Source organism: Passer montanus, unplaced genomic scaffold (genome assembly GCF_014805655.1).
Source record: "Passer montanus isolate IOZ18808 unplaced genomic scaffold, ASM1480565v1 scaffold15, whole genome shotgun sequence".
In the NCBI taxonomy this organism is placed as follows: domain Eukaryota; kingdom Metazoa; phylum Chordata; class Aves; order Passeriformes; family Passeridae; genus Passer; species Passer montanus.
In genome coordinates, this window is record NW_024362051.1 from 398,121 (window position 1) to 411,025 (window position 12,905).

The 12,905-nt window shown below is 39.0% G+C and overlaps 2 protein-coding genes across 4 annotated transcripts in view; one reads left to right on the forward strand and one right to left on the reverse strand.

Moving 5' to 3' along the window:
* The window catches only part of DOCK2 (dedicator of cytokinesis 2), a 161,073-nt gene that overhangs the window by 75,822 nt on the left and 72,346 nt on the right, over positions 1-12,905 (reverse strand). The window lies entirely within an intron of this gene.
* The window catches only part of INSYN2B (inhibitory synaptic factor family member 2B), a 29,015-nt gene that overhangs the window by 13,790 nt on the left and 2,320 nt on the right, over positions 1-12,905 (forward strand). Inside the window, exons 2-3 of the mRNA XM_039701679.1 lie at positions 5,298-7,429; positions 9,916-9,990. Of these exons, the coding sequence (XP_039557613.1) occupies positions 6,063-7,429; positions 9,916-9,990 (1,442 nt within the window). The 5' untranslated portion in view covers positions 5,298-6,062. The remainder of the gene's footprint in view (positions 1-5,297; positions 7,430-9,915; positions 9,991-12,905) is intronic.

Genomic DNA, 12,905 nt, shown 5'->3' on the forward strand with positions numbered 1-12,905 from the left:
TTTTAAGTTTGCTACTCAGGGAAAAATAGTAAGTTTTTCTGTTTTAACAGGTATAGTCAATATAATTGACAACCAAAGAGAAAGTTCAAAAGGTCATTTTTGTGAACTAATCTGTCTCTAACCGAGTGCTGAGGCCTGCAAGGCAGCACAGGGTGCAATCCTGCCTTGCACAGGTTACCTACAGATCTACACAGAGCTCTGTTAACGTTTTATAAAGCCTGAATAAAAACCTACAATAATCTAAAGTGTGAAATGCGTGCACACTTTGATACAAACATCAAGTACTTAGCAATATTTTTTCAACTGATAAGACTTATGCAAGGAAGAGCACTGAAATTTTGTGCTGTGAACCAGCTATTTGGACACTTTCCAGCTCACCAGCCTGTCACATTGGATAGCTTCCCTCTCCCTGTAGGCATTCAAGCAGTTCTTCAAGAGAAATTTCTCAGTTTTAAGTACACTCATCTTTTCAAACTAACACTGAAAAAATCCAGCTTGTGTCTGTGTATAAAGTGAATAAAAAGTTGTATCTTACCTCCTGACACTAAACCTTGCATGAACAATTTCCAGCATATGCTCCAGAAGAAATACTGAGATAAAAATGTTTTCTAATCCATGAAGACTTTTTTTTCCTGACAGAGCAAATGGAATCTATCATCTTTTGAAAGGAAAAGAACTTTTATTTTTTGAAAAGTAGAATAAAGGAATTTCAAGTACCATGGTTCTGAAAGTCATTTCAGAAATAAGATCATCATGGTTTTATCTCTTAGTGCATCTTCAGCACTTCATGTGCAATGGCATTGCATCATCTCAATCAAATCATATCCAATCCACACTCAAATTTCATCCCCAAAACTTGCTTAGCTAAGTCCATTTTCTGCTGCAGTAAATATCACAGCATCTTCTCTACCCAGTCTCACCAACCCGAAGTAATTTTCAGATCTTGCTGTAAAATTCATCAGGGACAAAATCCTGTAATCTCTTCCATTACTGAAATGTTCCTTTTCTGAGGAAAAAAAGATTCCATCCTACCCTGTATTCCTTATCTCTGTTAGATCCTCTTCTCCAGTCACCTTGATCCCACCCGGAGGTGGCTTACAAAACCCACTAGCAGGATTTATAAAAAAGTTCTTGCCTTCTTCAGTCCTTTTTGCTCAAGCAAAGTTCCTTCAGCATTACCAAACCACTGCTGTAGGGGGAAACAGCCCATCCAGGGACATCCAGAGAACTCCTCTGTGGCCGTGCACACCTACAGAAGCAGATATTCTGTGTACTGCCCAATTAGAGTAAGAAATAGCAGAATATTGCACTAGACAAGCTGTGCACTGGAGAAAACTCCAGGTACAAAACTATATTCCACAAACTACTCCATCTCTTATAATAAACACATTTACTTTCATAAATAGCTTTGTGCTTCATTCTGTGGGACCCAAAGCAATAAGACTCCTTGTTGTGATCAACAACAGGCCCCTGCACACAGAGGCCATTTAAAAATCTCTCTCAGCAGTTTCATCTTTCTTGTTCCCTGCCAGCTTTTCCTGTGTATCGCAGTAAGCTGCAAATTTGCACTTCTGGGGGACTGTTTCTACTTTATAGGCTCTGCATCTGTCACCCATTTTCATCTGAAAATATTCCCTTCAGAGGCTTCCTTGTATGCAGTTCCTCTGGAACTCTGAGCACATTTCCATCCATTTCCCTCTGCAAGAAAGAAGGACACGAAAAAGAGGTAATTTTCAGCATCATCCAATTCCAATGGTTTCCAATCCATCTCCAGCTCTCTGTGCTAGCTGGTGATCTATGTTTCACTGCAGTCTCCAGGGATTTCAGAAGCATATCTAAACTTATCCTCAACATCTCTCATTATTTTGAGGAAAAAAAACCCCAACATGACTTTTATGCAAAGAAGAGTTATGACTGAATTAAGCAGCTTGGCCAACAACTATTGCTGAAGTTTCTGATGGAGCCAGAAAATGAAGTGCAACAAAAGCAACATCCAAACGAACACAATTAAAGCCTTAATTCAGACTTGTTAACTAAAAGTGGCGCATTTCAGATATTCATTTTTTGTTTTGAAAATTGAACCTGCATAGAAGGAGATCTCTGCAGTGGCCAGGCTGTTTGCAGCCACTGACAGGCACAGAGTTCACAGCAGCCCCCACATGCAGCCTCTGATCCCAGCAACAGTTTAGGAACTCTGGAAAGATTTGCAACATGAAGGGAAAGTGAGAGTCACACAAATTTCTTAGAACCTGACAATCTCCCACCTAGAAAGCAGCTTATTATCAAGCACAAACCATAATTAAATACAGCAAGCTGCCTCTCTAAACTGAAAATGTCCATCAAATGTGCACCATGGAAAATCTGTTTTCTACAGGACAAACCACAAATCAGACATGACAGAAAACTGTCGAGTTGGAATAAATTATCTCACAGTTATTACAGCTGTCACCTGTCACAGAATCAGAACAGTTTATGTTGGACAGCACCTTAAAAATCACCTTGTTCAAACCCACTGCCATAGACTGAGTTGGGAAATTTAAAGCGTGGATGCTCAAATGTGGAAGGCAAATTCGATTAATCATTTTTCTGTTGAAAACCCCCACAAACTTTTACATAGTTCCTTTATTTATTGAAAATATTCTGCCCAAACACTTAGTTTCAAGAAATACTGTTTTTAAAACATGCATAAGGGAAAACAAAAATTTTAAAATACATGTCACACTTTTATTATAAGAAAAATATTTATTTTTTAAATCAACTTGTCAAATGAAATGTTAAGGTGTCCAACTGCAGCTGGAAGAGTTTGAAAACCTGGTGAAATAAGTAACTTTTGCCACAACCTGCAGAAAACCCCCAGAACCACTACTTTCACACACCTGCACTCTTCCAAAAATCCCCACTGTCTGTTGCTGCATGTTTTCACTCCATGCAATTCCTGTAATCTCCATTTATCCTTACCACTGCACTTCTCTACCCACAGCTTCAGCAATTAAACTGAAATATGAACCAAAAAATATGTTTGACTCTGTTGAAGAAATTGGGAAGGCAGAAACAGGAAAGATGGAAGAAAAGTATACAGAAAAATGTCTATATCTTGTCAAACTTCCTCTGCCTGGCAGTCTGACTAAGCTGTGTGCATTTCTCAGAACTCAGACCCACAATCCCCAGACTGGAAAAGCAGTTTTATTGCTGTTTGGAGGGGCAGGCTTTGCACCTGAGTGTTTTTTAGGGGGTTCACTGGTTACACCCTGGGGTACAATTTCAGTGGAGCAAGGATAAATTTACACTGAAGAGGAACTACCTTCACCAAGAATTGTGTGTGCAAAGCATGCAGAGACCTTAAAAGTCAAGATTTTCTTTAACAGTACCAGCCAAGCCAAACAGAAAAAAAAATGCAACATCAGTCAGATTCACATACTCAAAACATTGAAAAGAGGAGCATGAAATGTGCACCATTTAAAAATAACATCCAGCACCTCCTGGGGCACTTATCCAACAGGGGATGGAGGGACTGGAAAAACCCACGGAGTTCATGGAGCAGAGCACACAGGGAGCAAGGAAGAGGCTGCAGAGCTGGATCCATGGAACATTAAACCCCAGTAAATTTCTTCTACTAAAACTGTTAGTATTACTACCAGACATTAATTTAAAACTGAATTAATCTTTTCTTTACGAGTAAAATAAGTTAAATTAATACATTGAAAGCACTTCTATGAAATGGATCCTTAGGATTTTTCCTACTTCAGTCAATGTCAAATAATGAGCAAAACAAGAACTTCGAATTGCTGTGTCAGGAAAGAAAAAGAATTAGATGCTGGGCAAGGGAAAATGTTATTTAAACTTAGTAATTGGCAATGTTGAACTGATTTGTTAACTCAAGAACAGACACCTATAACTCATTGAAATTCACCAGTCTGGGTTTTCAATCCAAATATTTGAACACTCCTAGCTATATATTTTTTTCCTTTCAGCTTGATTTAATATAAACAACAGCACCAAAATGTTCATTACAATTCATAGCAAACCCAGAGTATTGGATGACAAGGTAGCTAAAAATCAACAGATTTAAAATAGCAATTTTCAAATTAAGAATGCAAGAATGTAGCTCAAATGCCTCTACAGCCCAAGAAGAGCTCTTATAAAAGCCTTAAGGGCTTTTTACTTTTATTTAAAACACAAAGGATTAGCTTTCTAAAGCTTCTTTTGGAATTTAATTGGGCAAGTATAACTTTTAAAGTAGTCCATCTGCCTGGAGCACAGCAGCTGTGATGGGGAGAATGCTGCTGCAATATTTGGATAAATTCTCAAACAGAACCGTTAAAATCTCTGGTAATTAGTGGGTGAAATGAGAACTCAGAACTTGGCACTGGAATGTTGTTTGCAGAAACTGTTGGACTTGTTTACTGTGATTCTTGTTTCCAATGCACAATCAGCACAGAGATTTCCCATGACTTCATGAATATCACAAAAGTAAAATTTGGTATTAATGCACATATTTATTTTCTCAATATCTTATGTGATGTTTCTCTCTGCAGTGAAATAATCCAACACTCATTTTCTTCTAAAACTTTATAATAGAGTAATATCACATTATTGCTTTGCTTAAATTGTATTACAGTGCCTAAATGTTACATGATGCTGCATAACAGTTTGCTATATTCTGTAACAAGATCTTTCCCACTGCACCTATCTCCTCAATTCTTGTAAATTAAATACGGTAAAATCTGTGCAATATTTAAATAAAAGGTTCTGAGCTAATGGAAGTAGTAAGGCTAATGAAATGTCCAGTGAAATAACAGGGAACAGGATTAATAGTAAATTATCACTGTACTGGGAATTTAGCTGCAATCTTGTACTCAAATCTGAACACTTGAAAATTAGTAATGTTAAAAACAAACAAACAAAAAAGCTTTTGTTCAAACCTCAACTTTCCTCCAAATTAAGAACTCATATTTGTATTGTTCGGTTTTGGATATTTCATCCATAACAGGATTTAGTGGCCATTCTGAAATCTAATTTCTTAAGTTTTAAGATCTGCATTTGGGACCAGATTCAGGCTTATGATATTTTGTCTCTGTTCTATATAAATATATATATATATTTTTTGAGCATTGTATTTCATATGAAAAAAAGCTTGAGCCACTTGAAAATTGTAAGACATTTTTCAGTTTCTGTACAAGTGTCTCCTTGCCAAAGTTACAGAAGCAGAGATGTTGGAGAGGGCCTAGGAGACAGCAGCAGGAAATCACACCGTTTGCCACTTCGTTCAGCCACAACTGTTGTCTTTTTATTTTCAGGAAATGCTTTCTGCTCTTCTGCTTTTTCTGGTTATTCAGCCTGGACCTCTGATCTGTTTACAGAACTGAGGCAACCCCTTGGACATGATCTGCCTTGTATTTGCAAGAATGGTAGTAACAGTTAGACATCAATAACTTTTCTCACTGAATCCCTCTGGATGCTGTATTTTGCCCTGGTCATAAGTGGTGACATTTTCTTTACCTCTTTGGGAAGATTAGTTTCAACAAAACATTAAAAAGATGGCTGAGGAAGAAAAACTGTCTCTAAAGAAAGCAATTCAGTTCAGTTTTAATGGATATATTCCATCAGTACAACTATGCATCAGAAATGAAAATGCCCCCAGAAGTTATTATGCTTGTTTAGACAACATGCAAATAAAACACATGTGACTGGTCCATCAGGAAAAAAAACCAAACTGGATCCCTAATGGAGAGCTGCTGTCACATGAGAGCCTCCAGGAAAGCCATAGACTCGACCTTACCTTTAAATTAGCTCACTGCAACAGCCTGCTGCAATTTTGTAATACAAAGACCATGTCAGCTGCAGGTAAAAGGATTTCTGCATTCCCAAGCTACAAGAAATTGTTGCTTAAATTTTATATTTAATTTATCTTAGTTTTGGTCTAACTGCAATTAAATTTGAAAGAGGATCCCTAAAGAGAACATGCCAGTTGAAAACATACATAATAACAAGGAGAAGAATGATAAGCTCCAGGAGTAAGGTGTTAATTTGTATTTTAGGAACAATATTAACATACAGGTCAGATGTCAAATGAAATGGGTCGCAAAGAAACACGTTACTTACAGACTTTAAACTGTGATTCAATGGCCCAGCAGAACATGAAAATGCGGCCAGTGCTACTGAAAAGGAACAGTCTGGACTCAGCAGACTTCATGAGGCCCCCCCAGCACCGCAGGAGCAAATCGCAGCAGGTCCGCTTCAAGGAGGATGGTGTCAGCACCAGGGCAGAGCTGGAGGCCAGCCCTGCCCGAGACACTGCACTCACCACTGGTAAAACAGAAATATTTAGGGATCACAATTTTTTGCTAACTCAGTCTCCAACTTTTCCAAGGGCTCACAAGGGGCTTCGGAATATTGCCATACAAACTTCTCCCAGCCTCAGGAAACATTTCCCTGTTTTTAAAAGGAAAAAGCTGACAGTAAGCAAATCACTGACAGAAATGCCAGCAGAGCCTGCAAACTCTATCCAGGTAAACGGCAACCTTTGTGAACCAGACATTCTGTCCTCAGAGCTCTGCTACTTGAGGATAAGTCATCACTCGGAGGATGGATGCGGGAATAGTGAGGTGGGCTTGGGTCAAAGGCCATCAAAAGCACAAAGCAATGGACCGAGGTTCTCGGGGGATTTCTCAGTGTCAGACAAGACAACTGCGTCCACACAGGTGCCTGAATACATTCACGTGGGTTTCCCACAAGACAGAAACGCTCCCCTGGATGCACCAGACACAACCACAGCTTCAAGTAATTCACTGCATTCTTCTACCGTCACCAACAGCCACGGAAGTCACGCAAACAGCACATTGTCATCTGACTCTGACAGGGCAGAGCCTTGCCTGAGCAATTCTGGGAACTGCAGTGAGTGTAACCCCCACTCTGCTGCTCCTGAGGTGCAGAAAAGCGATCCTGAGCCGCCTGCAGCCAGCAAAGATGCCAGCAGTAAGGAAACTACTGCACCGTCACCCCCATCAAATCACAGCTCATCTCCGTGTTTCCTCAGAGACTGTCACCAGGCAGGAGAGCACAAGCCAGGTTCCAGCTGTGTGACATTCCCAAGTGATGATTGCCCCCCGGTGTCACTGCCCAGCAGCAATGCATCCCAACCATGTAACACTGAAATCCAGAACAATTGCACCCAGTCAGATGTTTCCCAGTGTAACAGCTGTTCAGAAGGATTTCACATAAAGTCTTATCCGCCAAGGAATGAAATAAACCCAGAAAGCAACAAAGAGATTAATGAAATAAATCAAATTCACTTGGCACATGGAGAACTCTGTGCCCTACAAGGCAGGCTGCAGTCTGTAGAGGAATCCTTGCAGTCCAACCAGGAGAAGATTAAAGTTCTTTTGAATGTAATCCAAGACCTGGAAAAATCCAGAGCCCTCAGTGAAGGGTATGGTTCATTTTTAATATTAGTAATTCATCAGAAGTGTAAAGTAGATGTTAGCATTCTTTTAACCTTTGCTACTGAAAAACACAGCTCTTCTGATATTTAAAGATGAGTTTGCAAAAATGTATCTTACGCCCTTTTTATGATGTTTGGGCCTCAGTAGAGAAGCAAGTCCCTTTATAGTTTGGCTTTAGCTGACACTGCCTTTACAAAATCCAGTGCAAGACCCAGCTTAACAACTCCTTTTTTATTTAGATTTAGGGTGTGAAAGCGTGGCAAGGTCAGACACACACAGAGTGCCAGACTGAGAGCTAAGGACAGAGCATGTGAAGGCTGTCAGCAAGAGCTCTGACTCAGGGTTTCAGACTCTCAGGTTTCAGAGTGGCTCCCTTCTCACCCCCATAACAATGTAAGAAACTCCTGTATTTATTGTCACTATGGTGACACAGACTGTGCCAAGGCTACAAGCAGTATTCATGCACTATTATGCATTATAAATAATAATAATACCATAAATACAACTAACATCTAAAGGCAGGACAAAGTTAAATAGATTTTTTTACTATTTTTATGCTCAAAAAAGGTTTCAGAATATCCTAATAGAGCTTTTCAAACTACCAACAGCATCGCTTAGTAATTGCATCTAGGACACACTTTAAAGTTCTGTTTTGTTGCAAAGCAGTATATCCTTCAAACAGCTTTGAAAAACTCAGAAACAAAGCAAGGGAATAAAGGTTCCATTTCATTTTTTAAGTTAAAAATAACATGAAGAGACTATGCTACCATAAATGTAATCTGTAGCACAGGCGTCTCATGCATGTAGATAAATCACTTATGCATGCAAAACTGCACTCTTAATTCTAAAATTAGATCATGTTTATTAGCTGTATTTACCGGTTACAATAATGACCAAATCAGGTAATATTCCACATTTCCACAAACTGTGCATACACCACAACAAGGAGGCTGCACTGAGGGTTTTGTGCAGGTATTTTAGTATTTTAGCTCGGAATTGAAGTTAACTTGTATTTCTGTTGAACTAACATTTCAATTCACAATTCAAATAAGAATTTACACCATAAAAATTTTAAAACTATATAAATCAGGTCAGTATGTGACTTTACTCCATGCCTATTACCTTTTTTTATCTGGAAACATTAACAGCTAATGTCCATCTGGTTGTTAGCATGAAAATACTTTCCTTAGCTTCCACTGCGCCCACTTAAATTCTTGTTCTAACATTTTCCCCATACAATTCAGCTCCTCCCTCAGTGTTACATACCCTCTCTCAGAGGCTTGTTCCATATGATTTTCTAGCACCAAATTTGTAACAGCCTAAACACAAGAGACAAAATCCACATAGACTAATGGCAAAAATGCAAAAAAAAAAAAAACAAAAACCAAAAACATTTACAGCACGGCAAAACAAAAATTCAGGTTAGAGGCAGGATTGGAGGCAGGGATCCAAGTATGTCTCAAGCCTAAGCAGTCATTTTTCTGTTATCTTCATCCAGACACCACCTGACTGAGGTTCCACAGGAAGGGACAGAAAAGAACAGCCACCCTTTCCCTGCATGCAGCTCTCTAGGGGAGAACCCAAGTCTCAATTACCTTTGTGAATCTGCCCATAGCAAAGACTAATTTGCAGTGAAGCATGGTCAGATTATCCAGCAATATTCATAATCTATTTCTGTTCAGTTACCACATGGTTGAAAAGAAAAAAAAAAAAGTCAAATATTTTGAAGTGCCACTCTGAGATTCAATGAGAAGCTTCAATCCACCTTGGCAGATTCACCTCACAGTAACACTGAATGTTCCAAGTGCTTTTATTGATAGCACAACAACGCACATGAAGAACTCCCATTTTTCCCAAAACAATCAGAAAATTATTTTGGTACCAACTGATCTCCCCTAATTCAAATAAAACTTGTTAAATATAATTGTTACTCTTCAGCCATAATGAGCCACCAATCTCAACCTGTTTCTAATGCAGGTCTCTCCATCATAAAAGTATTTCAGTTCTAGTTGGTGTTAAGCACAAAAACTCATTTTTCTTTTTTTCTCAATGCTACAAATTTATAACTTAGTAGCAGTGAAAATCTGACTTGGTTATACTCAAATAAGGAAACATGAAAAGGGAAGACTGGAAGCATAAGGGTAGAGATCAGACTGATTCAGCAAATTGCATGGATTTTCAAATACTTGAAAGTGTGTTTGTTAGAAGCAGTCTCATGTCTAAGTGTTTTCATAACAAGTATTCATACCAGAACCAACAATCAGAACTCTTAACAGCATGAGGTGGGAGAGGTCAGGACAAGGCTCACAGGGTTTGTGTGTTTTTAAAGAAACCTTCCAGCTTAAAATTTGATACTAGAATTTTAAGTAGAGCTAACAGAAGTGGTGAACAGAATGGCTTGTGTTCATAAACGACTCAGAGCTCTGTTATTGTGCCTGTAACTCCACATTTCACGAGCTGCTGTCTGTTCCAGGAGGAACTTCTACCACACTGGGCAGGACCTCAACAACTGCAGCACCTGCCAGAACACGGCGTGCATCATCTACAGGTACCCTGCTCCTCCCACACTCCTGTCCTGCCTGGACACCCCCGGCTGCACAAAACACTGCTTTGCTCACACCTGAAAAATGTCTCAACTGTGACTAACCCAGTTTTTAAGAAAAGACCAAGTGGTTGTATGAGGTGCTTGGTTTGTTCCCCAAGTAGAAAACAATTCACAGTGGTGGTAGCTGAAAGGAAAGGGGGACTGGACTTGGGAGAATTCAAACAGAAACTTCCCTCTAAAGTTTCACAGTGTTATTACTGGCATGCTTTGAAGACCTGTGATGCCATTTCTAATGATGGAATTCCTCTGTGTGATACATTTTTTGAAGCTAGGGTTTCTGTAATAATTTTAGATCTTGGAAAAGATAAACTCTCAGTTCTCTGAATACCAGTGGGCTACAGCTACAGTTCATGTTAACCTGCAAAACAAACCCAAAATTCCTCAGTTGTTATTAATTTCAGAAAGTGCAATTTGAGTGTAGACTACTTCAGCTTGAAGTGCAGGTTGTGCTAAACTCTTATGGCCAGCAAGATTTCAGGGCTGTGTCCTGGGAGCTGCACGTTTCAAATGCTGTGTCTGTACAAGCACACTCTAAGAGCCTTCAGCTGTCCAGACATCAACCCCAAAGCCTTGCTTGTGCTGCACATGTACCTTGTCCACTCAGCAAGGGAATTTATAAAGACATTATCCATTATAATGGATAATGGATTATTACATTATCTGCAAGCTCAGTTACAAGGCAGAAACCCCACACCTTGGGTTACTTGAGTACATTTACAAAAATAAAGAGTAAGATAATTTCTCCTTGAGGCTGAAAGCTTTTCCTTCATTTCAAAGAACATGGCAGACCATTATCTTCAACAGTTTGTAATCACTATAACTTTATTGGAAATAATTAATAGAAAATACTCACATGGAAGTGTTTTTTACACTGCACATTCTTCATGAACCAAATTTAGTAAAGAGCTTAGTGAACTAGACACAGCACTAGAACCTATTGTTCAACATGCAGCTCAGTCCTGTACTGATGTCCTAAACCCCTGCTAATGAAATTTCCAAGTAATTAACATGTCACAAATTAAACACCACAACTCCTCTGAGACAAAGCTGTAGGTCTTCTTCGCAGCCCCCTGGATACCCTGGGAAGTTACACAACTTATCCAAGAGCACAGACTGTATCCATAAAAAAAAAGAAAAAAGGGATTTCCTTTACTTGATTGTGGTCTCTGAACAAACAATCTTTGTGTGTTTTATGGGCCTGGACATGAACAGGTCACTCCCTAGAATTTATATACAGACCACCTTGCCTTCTCTCTTTGCAAAAATGCCCTGTGTTTTTAAGTTTACATGGTTTCAGTGCAGGATAGATCTTGAACAGCAAGCACCATCATTCAAAGGAAAGAACAGAGAAAGTAAGAAAAAACTCAGGGGTATTTTTGATTTACCAGGTAGTTTGCAGCAGTAATGGTGCCTGGAGGCTCACACGGCAATGATCAATAGGACATGTGCAGAACACAGGTGCTCTAAAAAGTTTCCACTTTTAAGAGACAGAGGAAACAGTAAGGAAACAAGAGTTTTTGATTTACAGAGGTGTTCCACAGGATGTGGTTATGAAAAAGCATTCTGAGTGACTAATAGTTGAAGTTCATTAGAAAATATTCTGAAAGAAGCAATTGTTGTCAGTGTTTGCTCCAGACAAACACATGCAATTCCTGTGTTTTATGTGGCCTGAAATGTCCATCCAAGTATTTTCCCCTAAGACAGCATCCCAGCTGTGATAAACATCAAGTGTTTTATCTTGCCCCCAGTTTTCCTGCTCCTAATTTAGAGCCTCACTCCTCACTGCTGCAGCCCTGCACATGCAGAGTGCTGGGTTGCTGTCACTGATCCATCTTTATCACACAATCCCTGAGTCAAACAATGCATGAATCTCACAGAAATCCCCCTGTGGATTACACTGATCACTAAAGTAATAAAGAGCTTTTCAGCCTAACAGTGACTGTAAATTTGGCTTTATTAACTACCCAGCAGGGATTCCAGGCTTGGGATTTTCCATCCAGGTCATGTAATAAAAATGTTTGTATTGTAATAAACAAATGCAAGTAGCAACCCAAACCAGTTATCATGGGCAGTATTAAATGAAGACTGAATTGACCTCTTGCCTCTGGAGATGATAACTCCAAAATCAAATTAAAAACTCTGAAGAAGGGTGGAGAAAAGGAACATGACCATATCCTACCCTTATGTGTTCTATAAACCCAACATTTTGTTCTCCAGCACCCTTGGTTTATGAAAATTGAAAGGTATCAAGTTGCAGTTTTAGTAATAAGCTGATAAAATACAAGAGGCGCTGATTTTATATTGCTTATTTCTGATTTTTAAATATTATGCATTGCTTCTTGTTCAAGAAATCCTTCTACTTTTTTCTAAATGAAAATCATCCTCCTACTTTCTTTTCACCTGCTGAGTGATATTATTTCATGAAAAACCCCAAGACACATGAATTAAGGGAAACAATCTTCTAGTTAATTTCAACTACATACAACATCATACTAATTAATGATGGTTATAGATTATATATAAAAGTACAATTTCAAGTTTTTAAGGATTTGCACATTTACTAACTTTACAAATGTCTTCTGATCTATGTCAAAATCAGCTTCAGGGCCTTGAAGTGACATCCCAAATGATGCTCTTTTCCTCCCATCATGGCAAATACAACATTTCCATTCTCCCCTAAAGCCTTCACAGCAGACACAGCTGATACAACTCACTCTCCTGCCCAGAAGAGATGATTGAAAAAGGGAAAGTACACACAATACTGCGCAATCTCTGTCCACACTGACACTCTTGAACCTCACATTTATTTCTATGCACTCATCTGCTCTTATCTAATTAACGTCTTGGCTCTTGTTTGA